We start from the raw sequence: 22564 nt of genomic DNA, 5'->3' as shown, positions 1-22564 counted from the left end.
AAATTAATGTAAATGACTAAATCAAATATTCTATTGAATTATATATTTCCACAATTACATTGAATAATTGAATAACTGAATAATAACAGACAAATCAAAGAATCTCAGTGAAAGAGATTCATATGAATGGTAAGCTCATTCTATGAATTATATACTGTACAGGCCTGTGAATGTATACATTTTAGATGTGCATATTTTTAATTAAAGAGATGCCATAATAGCAATAGTATGAATTCAGATTGATTTCCTCTCAGTTAGCATATATGTAGTTTATAGGTATGTAACATTGCTGGCAATGATGATGACGAAGTGTAGAGAGAACCCAAGTGCAGTTTAGTTACAAACGTGGTAACCAGTCACCCTAACTACAAACGTAAAACATAAACATTACTATAACATGACTTGACTATAAACAATGTTACTATTCACATTCAATACTTGACCAAGACACAATGGAAACAAGACATGGGAGAACATAAACCAATGAACAGACAGAACTGATAACAAGCTAACAAGACAATTAACCAATAAACCAATGAAAACATGACACATGACATGGAGGGAAAACATGAAATCACATAACAGGGGAACAGGAACTAAATTTTTCAAAATAAAAGACATGAATCAACAAAATCACATGACAAAGTAATAGTTGAGATGTTTAAAATGGATATCAAATGCATGGAATTACTGAACAATAATCTAAAATATTATTATAAAATTAAGCCACAATAACGCCAGCAACAACATTTAACTGTGGGACATTTAGACCCTTGGGGTAAGATGATCCCCTCAGAATTTAGACAAATTTTACACTTCAAAGTAAAAACAATTTTATTCCCCCATCTTGCCCTATACATTGTAATTGTATACAATTTAGTACTGTTCCCAAACACTGGCAGAAGAAATGGCTAGATATTTTTAACTGGCTATTTCATGAACAGCTGTGTATTTCAGAATTGTTTAACTGTTTAGATTTTACTTTAAAAAGCCTATTGTGACAACATGCCCTGCGATAGGGGTGAATGTGTTTAATGAACTGAATCTTTTTTCATAGACATTAAAGGTGCACTCTGTAACTTTTGTCTTTGTGTCATCTTGGACTTACACTGATACCTAGCGGCTTGGATGCAGCATAATTTAAAATGAATAGTTTTCAGTTTCAGATGCCATTGTAGAAATTTAGTATTCACAGTCAGCCATGATTCCTTTAATCAATGAGTGAAAGTGACAAATAACAGAATGGTTTCTGGGATTAAGCGAGTGGTATTCAGCTGGTCATGTGATTCTAAAATGGCAGCCCCCATGTGCGGACCCTCTCCATGTAGAATAAACAGCTTTTATAAGTTTACTGATGACTGGAGTCTTCATTTTAATGTGAGTGGTCATGATTTCCTACATATTGTGCACAATTACAATTCATGTCATGTTCAACTTTTTTAATGAGGAAAAAATTACTGAATGCACCTTTAATGGTGGAAATGTTCCATAAGCTTTTTCTAGCCAAGAATTTATGGTATGTGCCTATAAAGAATTTGACTTTAAATCTCTTGAACCAATGACTCTTATGAACCGGTTCTCTGGCAATTGGTCCTCTGGGGGCTAAGCCCCTTATCTCTTCCTACCCTAGCAACACACCTGTTTAATGCTTCCGTGATTTACAAGAGAATCTCACATTGACACATTATTACTGTTATTGTGAAAGAGATTTTATTTGTGTTTTATTTAATCATTTTATTTGTATTATTAAAATGTCCTCTCTTTTCTGCAATGTAGAGCACCTTTTTTTTGTAAATGAAAGAGGCAGGGGCTCGTGTTCCTGCTGCCCCCTTCTGTGCATGCCACTGTGAACAGTGTATCCCAATTCCCAAATGATTGACTTTGAATTAGTTTTTCATAAGCTATATCACAAAACATACAGCACAAGCAGTAAAGCTCGATTCCCAAACGAATGACTCTTATTAACCAGTTCTTTTGAATCTACAGTGCAAAACATACAGCGCAACCAGTGTAGTCAGATTCCCGAACAAATTACTTTTGTGAACACAAAATATACAGCATGACCAGTACAGTTCGATTCCTGAACAAATGACTCTTATGAACCAGTTCTTTTGAATCCACAGCACGAAAAATATACAGCGAAACATACTTTTGAATCTCTAATGATAGCCCCTTCCTTTGAATTACTGGTTCAAATCGAGACAAAATGAACATTTTGATTCACTTAAGAGTAATTACTGGATGGTTGTTGACATGACAATTGTAAGTTTAGCAAGAATCTGTTCTGTTTAAATATGAAATGATCTCATCATTTGGTAACTGCTAAGAGCAGTAAATCCAAGAATTGCATTTCTTATTTTCAAACATTTCTTCCTCAAAAGTATTCAAATGTATTAAAAGAAAAGTTAAATGGAACCGTTAAGGAACCGGAATCATTACATTCCTTACGATTCCCATCCCCACATAGCAAAGAATGTTTTTTTTTTCCTAATATTTTTCAGTCATTAAAGTTCCAACAATTGCTTTTGTCTTAATTTCTGTGGCTCAATCAATTACACCATAAATACAGTCATTAATATGAATGCATGTGCAAGTATAAGCAGACACGGAAGAAAAAAGCAAACATAGTTTCATGGGTTTAAATTCCTTTGATAGAAAAGACTTTATGAAAAATCTTCATTTGGGTACAGAGACATCATCAATGTTTGTTACAAACACATTTATACAAACTGCCATATTCATGCATGACCTTTTTTGATGAATAAAAATGATTTGCAAAATATAGTACATACTACAGGTTTGAGTTACTCTTTGAGGTGTAGTGTGTACATGGTTTAATCTACCGTTGCATCAAGGGTATGATACTAAAGACATACACATATTTTTACCCATTCTACAATGAAAATTCTGTCATCATTTACTCATCCTCAGTCAGTTGAATTTTTAGAGAATATCTTGGCCACTCTTTTCCATATAATGGAAGTCAACGAGGTCTGGGGCTGTCACGCTGGGGCTATATTGAGTCCATTCAATAGCAACTGCGTAAGGAACAAACAAAATTTAAACGATAAATAATGACATAATTTTTATATTTGGGTGAACTGTGTTTACAGTTTCATTCTGAAAGCATTACACCTCACTGTTTCTAAAAGAAAAAGAAAAAAGCATACTGAAAGAATGAGAGCAGAACGAAACATGAGTGCACAGTCTAGTGGTGTCTCCACATAAACAAAATGTACATAAAGCCAGTTAAACCTGAACAAAACAAACAAAAAGACATATACTAAGGGAAAAAAACATTTGTCTTGTGCAATCTTATGTCATTATCAGTAATAGAACACATTTCCTACAATGTAGAGGGGAGGAATGGCACTTGAATCAAATCAAATCAAATCAAATCAAATCACTTTATTGTCACACAGCCATATACACAAGTGCAATGGTGTGTGAAATTCTTGGGTGCAGTTCCGATCAACATAGCAGTCGTGACAGTGATGAGACATATACCAATTTACAATAACATCAAATTAACACAGCACAATTTAATCATCTGTTATACACATAATTACACTCAACAATATACAAATAATAACATACACTGTACAGTATACAATGCGCACTATATAGATACACATTATTCAATAAAAATAAAAAATAAAAATATATAAAAAGTATATATAGTATTAAATATAGAATGTACAGTATTGTACTGTATTGACATTCAGGCTGTCGGCTGATAGTCAGTTGTTAAGAGAGAATATAATATAATAATAATATAATTTATGACAGTCCGATGTGAGATATAAGAGTAAGGGTAATAAAGTAAGGGTAATAAAGTGCAGTGCTGATGTATTTTGATCGTTTTGAGTTCAGAAGTCTGATTGCTTGGGGGAAGAAGCTGTCATGGAGTTGGCTGGTGCAGGTCCTGATGCTTCGATACCGCCTACCTGATGGTAGCAGTGAGAACAGCCCATGGCTCAGGTGGCTGGAGTCTCTGATGATCCTCCGAGCTTTTTTCACACACCGCCTTGTATATATTTCCTGGAGGGAGGGAAGCTCACCTCCGATGATGTGTCTGGCAGTTCGCACCACCCTTTGCAGTGCTTTGCGGTTGTGGGCGGTGCTATTGCCGTACCAGGCAGAGATGCAGCCAGTCAGGATGCTCTCTACAGTGCAGGTGTAGAACCGTGTGAGGATGTGGCGGTTCATTCCAAACTTCCTCAGCCGTCTCAGGAAGAAGAGGCGCTGATGAGCCTTCTTCACAACGACTTCAGTGTGGATGGACCATGTGAGTTCCTCAGTGATGTGGACACCCAGGAACTTGAAGCTGCTGACTCTCTCCACAGGTGCTCCATTGATGGTGATGGGACTGTGTTCTCTGTCTTTTCTTCTGAAGTCCACCACAAGCTCCTTTGTCTTACTGACGTTGAGGGAGAGGTTGTGCTCCTGACACCAGTGTGTCAGAGTGTGTACCTCCTCTCTGTAGGCTGTTTCATTATTGTCAGTGATCAGACCTACCACCGTCGTGTCATCAGCAAATTCCTTGTACACACATGACTGTGTTGCCACACAGTCATGTGTGTACAAGGAATACAGTAGTGGGCTGAGAACACAGCCCTGTGGGGCTCCAGTGTTGAGGGTCAGTGATAAGGAGATGTTGCTGCCTATTCTAACCACCTGGCATCTGCTTGACGAGAAGTCCAGGATCCAGCTGCACAGCAAGCTGTTTAAGCCCAGAGCCCGGAGTTTCTCATCTAGCTTGGAGGGCACTATGGTGTTGAATGCTGAGCTGTAGTCTACAAACAGCATTCTCACATAAGTGTTCTTTTTTCCAGGTGGAAGAGAGCAGTGTGTATTGTAGATGCAATGGCATCATCAGTGGAGCGGTTGTTGCGGTAAGCAAACTGCAATGGGTCAAGAGAGAGAGGCAGCACAGAGCAGATGTAATCTCTGATTAGTCTCAAAGCATTTGCTGATGATGGGGGTCAGAGCAACAGGACACCAGTCATTTAAGCAAATTATTTTTGATTGCTTTGGAACAGGCACAATGGTGGATGTTTTAAAGCATGTGGTGACTACAGACAAAGAGAGAGAAAGGCTGAAAATGTCCATAAAAACACCAGCCAGCTGGTTCGCGTACGCTCTGATGACGCGGCCCAGAATGCCGTCTGGGCCCGCGGCTTTGCGGATATTCCCCGTCGGAAGGATCGGGTTACATCCGCTACAGAGACGGAGAGTGAACTAACCTCTGTAGCTTCGGCTGTGAGAGCTCTCTCCGCGAGGGTGGTGTTATTTTCCTCAAAACGAGCATAAAAAGTATTTAGCTCATCCGGGAGAGAGGCAGCGGTGTTCATGGTGGAGTTTTTATTCCCTTTAAAGTCCGTGATGATGTTAATTCCCTGCCACATGCTTCTAGAGTTGGTGGTGTTAAACTGTCCTTCAATCTTGCTCCTGCACTGATGTTTTGCGATTCTGGTCTTTTTCGGAGGGCATAACTGGCTTGTTTATGCTCCTCCACGTTCCCGGAATTAAAAGCGGTCCGCACATTAAGTGCCGCGTGAACATTGCTATTTATCCATGGTTTCTGATTCGGATCCGTATTGTTCTGGTCGGAACCACGTCCTCCACGCACTTTCTGATGAAACACATTACGCTATCAGCGTAAAGCTCGATGTCGTCATCAGAGGCGGACCGGAACATCTCCCAGTCCGTGTGATCAAAACTTGTAGCGTAGAATCTGATTGGTCCGACCAGCACTGGATCGTTCTGAGGGTGGGTGCTTTCTGTTTCAGTTTCTGCCTGTAAGCGGGCAGAAGCAGAATGGAAGAGTAGTCCGATTTGCCAAATGGTGGGCAGGGGAGGGATATGTAGCCATCCCGGAAGAGAGAGTAGCAATGGTCCAAAACCCGGTTCCCTCGTGTGTTGAAACTAATGTGCTGGTGGTATTTTGGTGCGACTGATTTTAAATTGGCTTTATTAAAGTCCCCGGTCACAATGAACGCGGCCTCAGGGTGCGCGGTTTCCTGCTCACTTATACTCCCATACAGTTCCTTGAGTGCCCGGTCTGTGTCGGCTTGTGGGGGGATGTACACAGCAGTGATAATGACCGCTGTGAATTCCCTCGGTAGCCAGAATGGTCGACACAGAAGCATGAGAAATTCCAGATCAGGAGAGCAGAAAGACTTGATAGAATGTACGTTCCTCTGATCACACCAGGATTTGTTGATCATAAAACATACACCACCACCTCTACTTTTACCTGAGAGGTCTTTCGCTCTGTCCGCTCGATGCACGGAGAACCCCGCGGGTCTGGAATCTCCGCAGACAACCAAGTTTCTGTAAGGCAGTTAATGCAGCAGTCCCTCGTCTCTCGTTGGAAAGAGATCTGCGCTCTCAGCTCGCAGAGCTTGTTATCCAGAGACTGAACATTTGCCAGTAGAATAGTGGGTAGCGGGGGTCGATTTGCGCGGCGTCTTACTCTGATGAGAACGCCGGCTGTTTCCCCTTTTCCTCCTGCGTTTCCGCGGCCGTGCTGCCCAGACAAAGGGCTCCGCTTGCATGTTTGTAAACAGCGGGTCGGCATTGAGGAATTTGAAGTCCGGTTTACGGTGTGAAATTGCTGAACCAATGTCCAAAAGTGTTTGTCTGTCGTAGACAATAAGGCAGACAACATCCAATACAAAAAACATAAGAATTGTGAACAAAACAAGCAAAACATTACTATGTTGTGTCGGAGCTCGCAACGCAGCAGCCATACTCGGCGCCATCTTGAGATCGTCAAGCTTGACCTTGACAAGTCAAAATAGAGTGACCTTCACCTGCAGAACATCTACAGTGCCTGCAACATCAGTTTAAACACCACAATCAGTAACTTCAAATACTCCACCCATTTCATTCCCATCAGGCTTTAAGCAGCCAATTTTCTTTGTCACTGAGCGTTAAACTCAAACACACACTGGGGCACTTGGTGAAGGGTGTGTGAGGCTGTATTACATGATGATTCGAGGTTCAGGATGTGATGGACTTGTGAGGCAGAACATTGGCACCATTGATGTAGAGTTCATCATTGAATATCACATCTTCACCCAGAACTGACACGTTCTCCATCCGCACCTGACATACAACATTACAAAACATCATACAACCTCAACAAAATATAAGGGTTTTTTAAACACGGTTTACTTCTAGAATGTAAAGTCTTGTTAAAAAAAATTTCACACTCACAATTTTAGAATGACAGAGGATTAACAATTTCAAGTATGAAAAGCCCTTTTCAAAGGTTATTTTTTTCAATTGTAGTTTTGCTCCAAATCTACAAAATAATGGATTACTCAGTAAATATTGATCAGTAGCTTTTAATATTTTTTTTAATTTATCTTTCACCAGTAAAAAATTATCAAAAACTAATTTTTGACTGCTTTCTGTAAAATATTTAGCTTGGAATGTGTACTTGTGCTATATTTGGCTAGATGACATTTACTTTCATATTTAGTTATATAATGCAAAGACATTCAGTCATTTTAAGTGTGGCTAAAGTGCCACTGTATAATGTATTTTATACTTCTAATCAATCAGCTTAGAACTCTTTATTTAAGAATGTTCAAAATCCTTAAAAAAAATGAGTGGGAAAAATACTTCAGAATCTAAAGCCACTGTAAAAGTGTGCGCTCACTATTGCGCTCTATTTGTGGAAGTGCAAAACTCACCCACTGGCCCACTGATGAGCTCCAACCCACAATACACGACTCCAGCCAAGAATGAGAGCGGATATGCGCCCCCTTTAGGACAGTACAGCGCTTTATTCTCACCCCATCCTCAAGAACGACCCTGGCACCGATTGTCACATTCGGCCCAATGGTACAGTTCTCCCCAATCACTGCAGCAGGGTCCTGAGAGAGTAAAGATTAGAACATTATTTTATTTCACATAATATTCTGCTTACAATGTACTTATATACACAATATAACATGAACAGTTGTGGACCTGGGCCCGTATTCACAAAGATTTTTATCTTACCACTAGGAGTTCTCCAAAGAGTTCCTAGCTAGGAGTTTTTGCTTAAAACCTATTCACAAAACTGCTAAGAGCAAGTTTTAGTAAGGAAATCTTAAGATAAGAGTAAGGCAGAGTTGACCCCGTTGCTATGGATGATGTCACGTTTTATAAGCGTGCTCTTTTAAATTGCCCACAGTGATTGGTAGACAGGAACTGCTATTTGTCAGCTAAGACAGACAAGGATATATAAAGGATGGATGGATGGATGGATGGATTTAGAAGTTCTAAGCTGTCATGGGTTTAGGGGCTACTTTTAGTGTTAAAATGCTTGATGAATCACTCTTAGATTAAAATTTTACGAGTCCTAAAATTAGGAGTGACATGCCCTAATTTTTAAGAGTTTATATTTCATATAAACTTTTTATATCTCCATTTTGCTTACATAAAGAAATTCTCCCAGCTAATGCTGTAAATTATACAGGGAACCTTCTAACTTGGTATATTATTTAAAAAAAGAAAAATAATAATAATAATAATAATAACAACAACAACAACATGGTTCAAACTATGCAGTTCAATTGCTATTTAATGAACAGATACACACAACCACAATTTAAGTAAACTTGAAAGAACAACACTTGCGTACATGTTATAAGCCGGTAATAATGGCAGTAAAGTTTACATGCAAAGTGAAACAGGGGGAAAAGGGCAAAAAAATTATGTATGCCGATCGATTTTTGCTCAAGCCACTAAATAAAATTGGATTATGTACATACAATATATCATAAAACCAGAGGTCAGGTTCCTCTCTAGTTTTTTTTTTTCACCCGTAATTAACTTTGAAAGGAGTTTTTTCCTTGTTACAGTCACTTCAGCTTGTTCACAGGGGGCTTTCAGACAACAAGGCATGATTTTCTATAAAGCTACTTTGAAACTATGTGTATTGTGAAAAGTGCTATACAAATATAAATGACTAGAGTGTAGACAAACTTATTTTCTCAAGAAAAACATGAAAATTGTGAGTTCATATTTTTTCTCAACAATCAAACAAAATAAATGCAGTGCTGTTGTTTAGGTTACTTAGAGCTCTGCTTTTTGTTGCCAATGTCAGACACTTTTGTGGCATTTATGAGTTAAAAGACATTTATGTCCAATCTTTGAATAACTCTGAGAGAAACATTTGTGGATGCTCCTATCGTATTGTATCGTATAGTGAGGCTATGCATCGTATCGTATTGTACCATGAAATTTGTGTATTGTTACATGTCTAGTGGGGACATAATCTTCTTTTCACAAAATGAAAAGTGAAGAGGGTAAAATGAAACGATAAGCCTGACAAAGCAGAGAGATGATTTTGTGCTGCCACCTGGTGGACAGGTTATTTGAACAAAACTACACAGGGTATCCCATTCAAATTCACAAATTCAAGTAATGAATATTAAATGTAAGATTACAGGACATTCGCACCACAAAGACGTTTCCAAGGAAACCTGGTCCGGTGCGGAGTCTCTCAGGTGTCTGCTGCCGTACGGCCTGCAGATACATGCACATGCCAGTCAGGAAGTCTTTCGGCTGACCAATGTCCATCCAGAACCCTGAACATACAAACCACTCAATCAAATCACACATACAGTGAATCTGATTTAGTATATGAACAACAGATAAAAATTCATAAATGCATTTTGGTAAATAAAGTGAAACTACACATTTCAAAAGATGGCGAAAAGTTGCAATTGTATGTCAAGTAAAGTGTGGATGTATGTGTTTTGCACCTTGCAGCTCCATGGCGTAAAGGTGTCCCTCCTCTGCCATCACAGGAAAGATCTCCTTCTCTATGGAGGTGGGTCGCAACTGACAACAAAATACAGGAAAACTGTAAACAGAGAAACTTATAATATTAAATAATAAACAACAGTTAGTTCCTGTCTTTGAATCAGATTGTCCAAGTGGCTCTCCAAGAGTTTAGATAACTAGCATAACAGTACTGGGACACTTTACTTTTTGTATCACTCCATTTATCTGTGTTCACAACTTTCCAAATAGTGATAGGTATTTGGATTGTTCATTTTGATGTAATTTATTGATTTGTTCAGTACCCAATTTTGTATGTTACATCTTTACTCCAACAAGTGGGTGAGTCATTGAATGTTTGGGTCATTGACTCATTCAAAAACACTGAGTCACTCATCACTTAAACAATTGAAGTGAATTAGAATTTGTTCACTAAAAAGGTCTGTTCAGAAACACAGATTTTTTTTATGAACAAGAAATCACAAATTTGAAACCAGAGGATTTTTATAATTTTTTTTTTACAAACTAGCCCATTTTTGTCAGAAATTAGTATGCTGTTGCAGCACAAGATCGAATCGCTTTTATACAGCAGTTCAACAAACAAAAAAATTATATTATTAAACAACTTACATTTCAGACAAAAATAGGCCATTCAGTTCTTGCATTCTTCTCTGCCAGCGAAAATGAGTCCAAAAGATGCCAAAGCATCAAGCACAACTCCGCTCTCTGCACTGCTCTAGTGGTGTTTTGTTCATACACGAATCAGTGTTTTTAAACGCATCTTTTAAGCGCAAAAATAATTCTCATTTAATTCCACTGTTTCGGTGGAACGACTTGTATTATTAAATGAATCAGCTGAGTCCATGATTGAATGCCTCACTCATAACATACAGGGTGCTCATTTGTCGCCACCTACTGAAGTTAATATGCAATCTCCAGCAATGGTCATTGAAAGAAACAGTGAATTAAATAAAAATGAATGATGAATCGAAAATTTTAAATTTGGACAGCCACGAACAGAGAAGTGAAGTGATTCAAACAGTAAAACGTGATGTTGGACTGTATATCAGCACTCTTAGGACACCTCTCGTCCAATCAGATTCGAGCACCAGAACTAAATGTAGTAAAAATCAATATTATTTACTTGTTTTTGAAAACATTTATCATCTAGCATTCTTGGTTGTGTGATATTGCTTAAATAAAATGTGTTATTAAAACAAAGTTGAATCAATGAACAAATATGATGTTTGAATAGTCAAAGTAATTTTCTTGCTGTTATTAAACCTTGTAAACCACAGAGTAAATCTCATGAAAATATGTCCAGGTCACATTTTCTGTATTTTGCGTAAGGGTCATTGACAAATAGGTTGACCAAGGGAAATCTTAATATAATAATAATAATAATAATAATTTAATACGTAAATTAATTTAATTAATTAATAATTAATACGTTAATTTGTCAAGTTCATAGAAATGTAATCTCTGTGTCCATGCTGGTTTCACTGATTTAAAAAATATATATATTTATAGCATTTTCTACACAAAATTTATTTAATGACTTGTAATGTAATGTAGTGTAACCATCAGTGAAAGGTATTAAAGTACTTTCCTTACACCTTGAATATATTGAGTATGATGTCCAGTACACAACTCATTAATTTAAAATAATATAACGTTTTTCAAGGTAAAAAATATTTTTTACAAATATCATGCATTTTTTAAGTCAAGAATATCGAGAAGTTCTCTCAGGGTTACCCCTTACATGTTGGTTACACCCAGGGTTGGGAGGGTTACCTTTAAAATGTATTCCACTACAGATTACAAAATGTAATTTGTAACATATTCCATTAGATTACAAAAGGTCAGTAGCATAATCTGAATACTTTGGATTACTACTTCAGCACTGGCAGATTTTTTCCACTTGTTTTGACTATAAATAAACAAGTGAAAAAAACATTTGCCAGTACAGTAAGACAAAATACACTTATATTAAAAATACATTTTCTAAAAACCTAAATTTCTTATGCAAAGTAAAAATATCTTGTTTTAACCTTTTTAATGATTTTTAATAGGAAAACCATTTAAAAAATGTAATCAAGACTAAGGTTTTGCAGTATATATTTGCCCTAATATCAAAGGTCTTACCAAAGAGACAAAAAAATTATATATATATATATATATATATATATATATATATATATATATACAGGTGCATCTCAATAAATTAGAATGTCGTGGAAAAGTTCATTTATTTCAGTAATTCAACTCAAATTGTGAACTCGTGTATTAAATAAATTCAGTGCACACAGACTGAAGTAGTTTAAGTCTTTGGTTCTTTTAATTGTGATGATTTTGGCTCACATGTAACAAAAACCCACCAATTCACTATTTCAACAAATTAGAATACATCATAAGACCAATAAAAAAAACATTTTTAGTGAATTGTTGGCCTTCTGGAAAGTATGTTCATTTACTGTATATGTACTCAATACTTGGTAGGGGCTCCTTTTGCTTTAATTACTGCCTCAATTTGGCGTGGCATGGAGGTGATCAGTTTGTGGCACTGCTGAGGTGGTATGGAAGCCCAGGTTTCTTTGACAGTGGCCTTCAGCTCATCTGCATTTTTTGGTCTCTTGTTTCTCATTTTCCTCTTGACAATACCCCATAGATTCTCTATGGGGTTCAGGTCTGGTGAGTTTGCTGGCCAGTCAAGCATACCAACACCATGGTCATTTAACCAACTTTTGGTGCTTTTGGCAGTGTGGGCAGGTGCCAAATCCTGCTGGAAAATGAAATCAGCATCTTTAAAAAGCTGGTCAGCAGAAGGAAGCATGAAGTGCTCCAAAATTTCTTGGTAAACAGGTGCAGTGACTTTGGTTTTCAAAAAACACAATGGACCAACACCAGCAGATGACATTGCACCCCAAATCATCGCAGACTGTGGAAACTTAACACTGGACTTCAAGCAACTTGGGCTATGAGCTTCTCCACCCTTCCTCCAGACTCTAGAACCTTGGTTTCCAAATGAAATACAAAACTTGCTCTCATCTGAAAAGAGGACTTTGGACCACTGGGCAACAGTCCAGTTCTTCTTCTCCTTAGCCCAGGTAAGACGCCTCTGACGTTGTCTGTGGTTCAGGAGTGGCTTAACAAGAGGAATACGAAAACTGTAGCCAAATTCCTTGACACGTCTGTGTGTGGTGGCTCTTGATGCCTTGACCCCAGCCTCAGTCCATTCCTTGTGAAGTTCACGCAAATTCTTGAATCGATTTTGCTTGACAATCCTCATAAGGCTGCGGTTCTCTCGGTTGGTTGTGCATCTTTTTCTTCCACACTTTTTCCTTCCACTCAACTTTCTGTTAACATGCTTGGATACAGCCAGCTTCTTTGGCAATGAATGTTTGTGGCTTACCCTCCTTGTGAAGGGTGTCAATGATTGTCTTCTGGACAACTGTCAGATCAGCAGTCTTCCCCATGATTGTGTAGCCTAGTGAACCAAACTGAGAGACCATTTTGAAGGCTCAGGAAACCTTTGCAGGTGTTTTGAGTTGATTAGCTGATTGGCATGTCACCATATTCTAATTTTTTGAGATAGTGAATTGGTGGGTTTTTGTTAAATGTGAGCCAAAATCATCACAATTAAAAGAACCAAAGACTTAAACTACTTCAGTCTGTGTGCACTGAATTTATTTAATACACGAGTTTCACAATTTGAGTTGAATTACTGAAATAAATGAACTTTTCCATGACATTCTAATTTATTGAGATGCACCTGTATATATACACGTATATGTGTATAAACAAAAATTGATTTTCTTAGTTAAAAACATTTTAATCATGGCTGGTTATATGTGCATGTAAAAGAGCTAGAAATAGCATTTTAGCTTAATATAAAGCTAAATATTCATAACTACTGTAGCTAAATTTACACAAGGTTAACTATTTCTGCTGCTCCATACTTACTTCAAAACCCCACAATTACGTCATATCCACCTTTTCACTCACAACAGTGTAAAAGCGCACTCTGTCTGCTGGTATGAATGTAATACATAATAAGAAAGTGTTTCACCATTGTTCAAAAGCTCCTCAGATCGCATCATTATACAGATAAATGTTTTCTAATGGAATAGACTAAATATTAAATGAAACAAATGACAATAAAATGCAAAGTAATCTCTTCAGTAATCAAAATACTTTTTGAATGTAACTGTATTATGATTACCAACAATTTAAATTGTAACTGTAGTGGAATACAGTTACTAATATTTTGTATTTTAAATATGTAATCCTGTTACATGTATTCTGTTACTCCCCAACCCTGGTTACACCACATGACTGATCTGGTGGACAAAAGTTTTTCAAATATTAATCCTATTTTAAAACAAAATGGTTTCACTGCTTTTTTTCTTTTCTTTTTTTTTAAAAACGAGTATTGACGCTGACTACCACCCCTGGAGTCGCAAGTTGGAATCCAGGGCATGTTGAGTGACTCCAGCCAGGTCTCCTAAGCAACCAAATTGGCCCAGTTGCTAGGGAGGGTAGAGTCACATGGGGTAACCTCCTCGTGGTCGCGATTAGTGGTTCTCGCTCTCAACGGGGCGTGTGGTGAGTTGTGCGTGGATCACGGAGCGTAGCATGAGCCTCCACATGCTGTGAGTCTCCGCGGTGTCATGCACAACGAGCCACGTAATAAGATGCGAGGATTGACGGTCTCAGAAGCGGAGGCAACTGAGACTTGTCCTTTACCACCCTAATTGAGGTGAGTAACTGCGCCACCACGAGGACCTATTAAGTAGTGGCAATTGGGCATTCCAAATTGGGAGAAAAAGGGGATTTAAAAAAAAAAAAAAAAAAAAAAAAAAAAAAAAAAGCATATACGGGCAGCCCAGTGAACACGCACAATGACTGACAGGTAGAAAGTCTTCTAATTAGTTAAACAAATGATCTGACCGCGGCCCGCGTACATGTTTTTCCCCCTCTGTTTACCCAGCCTAGGGCTGTTACAAAGACAGGTGTGATATTTCATGGCACCAATTTCAGCTATATCTGACAGGTATTGAGGTGTTTTCTGCATGTCATTTCATTCAAACAAAATCACTTACAGCACCTTTAAATTCTCTCTAAAATATAAAAATGTCTCAAGTAATTGATTAATTACATTACTATTATTATTTATTTATTTATTTTATTTATTTATTTATTTATTTTTTGTGAATTGCATTCTTAATGTATTTTGAATAATATAATTGATCCAGACATAAAAATGACCGATAAACAAAAGCTAATTAAGGGAGATTAATTGTGTTATTTTAAACGCATTAAAAAATGTATGCAATAAGTCATGCCCCCTGACCATATGTAAAATCCGTAATAAGGAATTTTCCAACTAATGGAGCAATTCAAGCTTGAAGTACCATTGTCATATTTTTGCGAGTTATAGTCAGCAGGGAGCAGCGGTGTTCTCTCGTCAACGAAATAACTGACGAATATGTTCATTGACAAAAGCTTTTTTTTTATTTCCTAAACGTTAACGTTAACGAGTACGAGACTTTCATCATGAAGATAAAAGGTTTTATTCAAGCAAACTGTTCATGAAAATATGACAAGAAAAACGTATTACTGCAAGATATTAACAGTAGGGATGTGCGAGACCCGTCGACCAGCCGACTAAACGGTTCTGATGCTGCTCGTCGACACTGGAATTACTAGTCTGTTAATATTTCCCCCCATTAAACTGATAATAATTTTTACACATTTACGTTTGGCTTTATATTTTTACAGAGGCTGCACTTAAATTACTGTCATATTAATGTTACGTATTTTAAATAGAATTAATAATACAAATATTATTTAAAAAAAGAGGATATCTGGAACAGATACAGAGTTTAATTTCACCTCAGGCTGCGCGTGCTTCTTCCCTCTCTCACTCGCGGCACGCACAGGAAAATATCCTGTAGCTAGACAAGCAAACTCAGCATAGTTATGAAATCACTTCGGTAGTGCGGGAATCGGCTTTCCAAATGTTTGAAAGTCCCTATGGATGTTTTCACATTTGAGTCTTCTTTACATCTGTGCATGCTTGGATGTTACTTTTCCGATGAGCGGGCTTTTTCAAGTGCAGGATAGCCGCCTCATGTGAGTCAAGTCCCGTCTTTCACCAGACCATGTCGACGAGTCAATTTTACTCATCAAAAAAATTATGCTTTTGAGTAAGTAGCCTAGAAAATAACTGTTTTAGACTAGGTATGCAATTTTTTTAATCTGCTGATTAAGAAGCTATTTTCAACGAGGTGCCGACTGCTTAACGTGTTAAACTATCTTTGATTCTGTGTGCACGTCATGTTTAGAATACATTAGGTTTATTGCAGGCTACATCACAGGCCTATTTTTTTCTATCCTATAGCTACTTTTTTTTTTTTTTTTTTTTTTTTTTAACATCGTAACTATTATTGGTTCACGTTCTTTACCGAACAGCTGTCATATTAGATCAAGGGCTAATGCACGACTGCATGTCGTGAAATACTCGCAACTTTTCAGCGCATTTTTTTCTCTCTCATAGATTTGGCTTAGTCTACCTGTTAATTATTTTCAACAATGTCCTGACTGTTTTAATATGTTAAGTAACTTTACTTGGTGATTTCCGTTTAGAACAGGCTTTTAGGGTTGTTCCATTGATCCTGCACTATTCATTAAATTGTTTTCAATAAATATGTCTATTAAATATTCGCTAATGTTGATTCAGTGAATGCGTGTCATGGTCTATATTTAATGTACAATGATCATAATTCAAGGCGAGCACGTCGCAGATAAATGCCCCTTTTCAGTAGAAATTAGCATCGGATTTGGAATAGATTAAGTATTTTAAATGGGTCGCATACATTTTTTTTTTTTTTTTTTTACTGTTTTCTGAATGTTGGTTTCTCTTTAGACTAGTCGACTAGTCGGTTACAAAACTTCCGTTTAAACGACAGTCAAATTAGTCGTAGCGCACATCCCTAATTAACAGTTTATAAGCATGTGCTTGACCCCTTAGCATAACCAGCTCTCCCAAGACAGACTGGAATCAATGGAAACAGTAGTTCTTTACTTAAGGAACCTACCTTGACTAAAGCCTCCACTTGATGCAGCAGGACGGGTTTATTGCAGAACTCAACCAGTGGTTTGGGCACGGTGAGGGTGAGAGGTCGTTACCTTGTGCCATAACCACCAACAAGAATCAGAGCTTTCACTGTGTAGAACAGGTAGTAGTAGTAGTCATCAGTCACAGGTTCATCAGGTATGACCATATACTAACCGCACCTGAAACAAACAATGAGAGACATCTGAAACTGTGAACTTTGTCAATTCAAGTCCGTATGATATCAGTATTAATAAGGGCATCCAGACAGTGTAGACTTAATGTCACAGTGGGTGGTTTGACACCATTATGTCCCATTGATTAGGACACACCCATTTAACACACCTGTAATTCACCTCTCCAACGTTTACAAATAGTTATGTGACTGAACTTACAGGATATTCATAATAATCACTACAAATCAAATGTTTGGACACGCATTCACTCATTTTCTACATTTTACAATAACAGTCGTGGAATTATGAGAATTATTTAGTGACGAAGGAAGTGTAGTGTAAATAGACATACTAATTAATAGTTGTATTGTTATTTATGTACATATACTACAGTAACACACTCTGCAGCACATTTACTGTATGTTACTATGATGATAATATTCAACTCACCCAAAAATGATTCACCAGCTGCAGTGATTCGATTCACATCCAAACCAGGCGCAGGCGTTTTTTCATCAGTCTCAATAATAAACTTTGTTTACGGTTTAATCGAGTTTCTGTCTGACAGAGTAAATGCAGTTTAACGAATTGAATAATGTTCAGTCCAGTTCAGTAACGTACAGCGAAACGTGTGGGCGGGTCCACAGCGCTAGAACTGTGACGTCATGGATTAGAGTACTGTACCAATGTTGTGAGGGGAACACTGTAGATATTTGTCATGAATAACGGTATAAATGAGTGTCGATTAAATATTTTAACCGAGTAACTAGTATTATATATGTTTTAAAATATTGGCGCAGCTGTTGTAACATCATATCATATCAATATCAATAAACTAATATATACACAGTTAAGGTTAGCAGTGATTTTCCCTATTTAAACGGCACGTCACGGACCAATCATTACAGAACAACGTGGCGAGGAAGCGAATGAGACTCAAAACATAATTTCAAAATAAAAGCCCAGCAGCTAAATTGTTTTTTTCCTGAGGTTTATTCGTAAATTAAAATAGGTAAATTAAAAAACTTTATGAGCCTCTAATGAGAATATTACGATGTTCGCTACAAATAATAATATTTTTTGTCTTCCTCACAATTTCTACAAGTAATTCAGCTCGATCCACTCAAATTCTCTATTTTGTAGATATTTTTGTATTCTTTTCAGATGGTGATTCCCAGTAGCACCATCTTTGATGTTTGATGGGTGATGGATAGGAGTACAGTTCCTTCAATGGATTGTAAAGTTGTTTACGTTGGGTCGTTCTGCTGACGAAACATAATAAAATAAAATCAAATAAAAACATCTTTCCATTGAAATTGTTTCTCCAGACAACATGAGTTGTGGAAAATTAGATGTGATCTATGAGCTTTTTGATAGCTTTATACAACCTTTATACGGCCTCGTTTTCATTTCCATAAAAAAAAAAAACAAAAAAAAACAACAATTGCGCTACTGTGAATAAGGTTTATTTATACATTAAAAACATAATTTCACCCATTTTCAGACCGAAACCTTTTGAATTGTTTTGCATCCGTCAAATAATAATAATAATAAAACTTTGCTTATTGATTTTTACAACATCTGTATGATTCTTTTCATTTATTTATTTTTTGATAAAATCTAAACAGTCACACAAAACAAAAGAGACAGGACAACAGATTGTTAAATAAATTATTTATAGGTCACATTCAAAGATGTCATTTTATATTTTTCTTAAAAAAATATCCATCCATGCAACAATAAAGAGGATAATTGTTTTTTTGTTTTTTTTGTCTTTCTCTACAGGTTCTATGTCACATCTATAAAAGACAAAGAACATCCACAGATGAATTCATCCCTGTAACATGCATCATGATCTCTGCATTTCTCCATTTCCGAAGCTACAGCACACTCGAAAGCTTCAAATACTCAAAATAGCTACACGTTTATCAGTGATGTATCATGTATACATAATGTTTTGAAACAGAATTGCTGTACAATGCTTATTTATTGACAGAACACATCACACAAGTGGCATTTTTCCTCAAACATTCCCTTCAAAGTTTACTAAAATGATCAGAGGTGCCATTAATCGCACACAGTGGCCCCAAAAAGTATCTGGACACTTAAGCCACTCTTAAAAGTGCCTGAATGTTATTTTATTTAAACTTTCGTGAAAATAAATGACACTTGGTTTCATATTTTATCGAATGCAGAGACATTCAGATATTTTTAAGTGTGACTTGAGAAGCGTTTTAGGGCAGAGTTATATGTTCAGATCAATCATAATGGCTATGACTTTCGTAAACAGTTGCAAAAACATAAATGTAAGCGAGACACTTCTGTGCAACTCAGATATGGCTACAGACCACAATCAAAGGTCTAAATACAGACACATCCCTACAGTAACACGTCTGATCAACATCAATGAATGAAGGATAAGACAAATTAATGCAGTTATAATAATTTGACAATATGGGCGGAAGTGATATCTGGTTGCTAGAGAAAGTAGAAAAGTGTCAATTTTTCATTATAAGGATGAAGGAAGAATATTTCCACCGACACAGAGAACATCCTAAATGTGTCACTACGAGGAGACTGGAGACATCCTCCACTCACTCACGATGCTGACAGGACACACAGCAACAAATCGTGGGAAGGCGGACTGTTTTCTCTAATGTTTTTCTTTAATTTGTGTTGCTACATGTGCTGATGGTGGACAAAATTTCACTATGTATCAGTATAACTAACAGACAAGCCTTCAAAACAACCCTAAAACATACTAAAAAAAAAAAATCATGCTTTTGTAATGTGTTTAGAATAATCTCTAGTGCAGATGTTCCAGTGAGATTTTCTTGTGTAATGATAAGCACGTGTTTGGGATAGGTAAAGGCTTTGTAACATAAGGGTTATCTCAATTCAAGAATACAAATAAACAAACTATTCCACCAATATCCCTAAGACTGCTTAAAAAAGAGGCAGGGGAAAAAATAACTCCAAAAATAAAACAGAGCAAAATGTAATGATTGCTCTAAATAAACTAAGATATAGTAGCTACAGAAAAAGCAACATTTGAGCTGTTATAAATTGATTTATCAACTATTGCCATCAATTCCTTATCTTGTAATCAGAGAAGTGGGCTTTATAAAACCCTTTTAAATGCCCCCATCTCCTACAATAAAGCTTTCACCACCTATTCTGAGCTAAACGACTCCCTTTATAACTTCTGATAAATACTGCACCCCCAAACTCCTGATCAACCCACATTGGTACATTTTGCCTCATATTTCACCCTCAAAATCAAAACTACTAAATTAAATATTAGCACAAAGACAATTATTAAAATAAGCCTATTTATAAGCCTAGGACCATTAATATGACATTTTCACATTCCTTACAATTACACACATTGTATGGGGGGGGGGGGGGGGTATTGATTATACAGTATATTATTCAATTGCAAAGTACAATTGTAATTCTATTGCATTTGTTGTACTGAATTTAAATATACAAATAAAATCATACAATAACGATAATAAAAAATCATTGTCATCATTGTGAATTATCACTGAGAATAATAAAAATTACAAACAACCACAAATGTAAAATGTGTCGACACATTACAGTAATCAGAATTCCTCTCTGTCCTCTGAAATAGTTTTGCGTTCATTCACAATACATTTATTCTTCCCTGACGAAAATTAATCATAATGGTTTTACTACAGTGAAATTTAACTATGGTATTTGTAGTAAAACCACAAAACTTACAATGATTTTTACTACAGTAACCATATGTTCATTAATCATGATATTCATGGTAAAAGCATGGTAAAATAATAATCATTCTGACAAAAAACATGGTTAGTTTTACTAGTAACACCATGTTTAATTTGTGGTACATGTACTAAGGTTTTTAAAGCCATGGTTCTTATCACAAAAAAATGGTAACATGGTTACTGCAGGTTTACTATAGTGAAACCATGGTTAATTTTTGTAAGGGCATGTTTTCTTAGTGGAACCCATGGTTTTAAAAATCATACTTGTACCGCAAATTAACCATGGTGTCACTAGAGTAAGACTCACTATGTTTTTTGGCAGAATCATAATGATTTTTACTACCATAGTTTTGGATTTCCAGTATTATTACTGTGGTTTTACTATGAATATCATGGTTAAAATATGGTTACTATAGTAAACCATGGTTAATGTTCGTAAGGGATGAATAAAGTTATTGCAAGGGAACACAAAATAAATGTGGGGGAATGCAAAATTCTTTCAGAAAATAAAATTTCTACCTGTCCTCTAATAGTCCTCTAATAATAATGTCAAAATACAAACATATTTTAATGGTCTTAAAAAAGGCCTAATTTTCGTTTTATTTTAAGATGAAATATGAGCCAAACATTTCAGAAATTCACCCCTACTTTACCTTTAGAACACACACAAACACACACATACTCTCTCTCTCTATCTATCACACACAGTAGAGAGAACCTGACCCTGGTCATGCCCTGAGCAGCGGCTGTCTGCTTATAATGAATCATGACTGCAGTTCTTCAGATAGCCACATGGTGGCGATGAATTCATGAGAGAAACAAGAGTTGAAGCGTCTCCTGTGATGATGACGGGGGCAGGAGCCATTTCTATCCTGATGGCAGGGGAACAAGTTAAGAACCATCCTAGAGGTCACCTCCATTTCCTGCATTTATAAAAGCCCCCTGAGTTCAATTCAGAATTGACACAGAAAAACACACCTGTATGTTGTTATCAATGTGCCATTTTACAAACATTTCTCTGGTTGATTTATGGATGAGTGGTTTCATAAGATGTTCTGTATAAACAAAGAAATGTTCTGGCTACTGATTTTCCTCACTTATTTCCTTCAAAATGTCGATGAGGCTCTCCAGTCCGAATACATAGCCTCGGTCTGGTCCATCGTGGACAGTTTGGTCATCACGGAAACCCTTAAAGGTGCTGTGGGCGAAATCTATCATTCGCACGTCCACGCTCGGCACCTGAGGAGGGGTGTGAGGGTCCAGAGCAGGGGGTTTCTCCAGCGACCCGTGTGGCGAGGCCTGACTTTCCTTCTCTGAGGCGTCAGCGGTCTCAGGATCTTTGCCCTCGTATATGATGAGCAGAGAGCTGGAGTAGAAACGGTACGACGCCTGGCGCTCCAGCACACACTTCAGACTACACAGTTTGCTCAGGATGGGCTCAAACAGGTCCTTGCGCAGCTGTGTGCCATTGTGCATGAACTGAAAGAGCGCGTTTCGAAAGCCCTCGTTTGACAGACCTCGGCCGTAGTACTTGTTCCTGCATAGATAATGACCAGTGTCCATCTGGTACACCTGAAGAATAAGCAGAGGTCAAATGAACAAGAGCCCATGACACTGTTTTTATTGCTCACTTAGCTTTGTAAGGCTGTCACAGCTGTGTAAACCCTCGTACACACATGCAGCGACTTCATTGCTTGATGTTGTTAGTGTCTGTACTGTAAAGTCGCTAG

General features: G+C 37.1%; 1 protein-coding gene and 1 pseudogene across 6 annotated transcripts in view; both read right to left on the bottom strand.

Annotated features, from left to right (window-relative positions):
* Positions 1-336: 336 nt before the first annotated feature.
* On the bottom strand, positions 337-17072 carry LOC127438090 (mannose-1-phosphate guanyltransferase beta-like; annotated as a pseudogene).
* A 1666-nt stretch (positions 17073-18738) lies between these two features.
* Positions 18739-22564, bottom strand: part of LOC127438272 (inositol hexakisphosphate kinase 1-like) — a 119533-nt gene continuing 115707 nt past the window's right edge. For all 6 annotated transcript variants that reach the window (XM_051693750.1, XM_051693749.1, XM_051693754.1 and 3 more), the window contains one exon: positions 18739-22406. In XM_051693750.1, coding sequence (XP_051549710.1) covers positions 21915-22406 — 492 coding nt within the window. In that variant the 3' untranslated portion in view covers positions 18739-21914. The remainder of the gene's footprint in view (positions 22407-22564) is intronic.

The sequence above is a fragment of the Myxocyprinus asiaticus genome, chromosome 49 (genome assembly GCF_019703515.2).
Source record: "Myxocyprinus asiaticus isolate MX2 ecotype Aquarium Trade chromosome 49, UBuf_Myxa_2, whole genome shotgun sequence".
Lineage (NCBI taxonomy): Eukaryota > Metazoa > Chordata > Actinopteri > Cypriniformes > Catostomidae > Myxocyprinus > Myxocyprinus asiaticus.
Note: the sequence above shows the minus strand (reverse complement) of the source record. Positions and strands in the feature narration are given on the sequence as shown.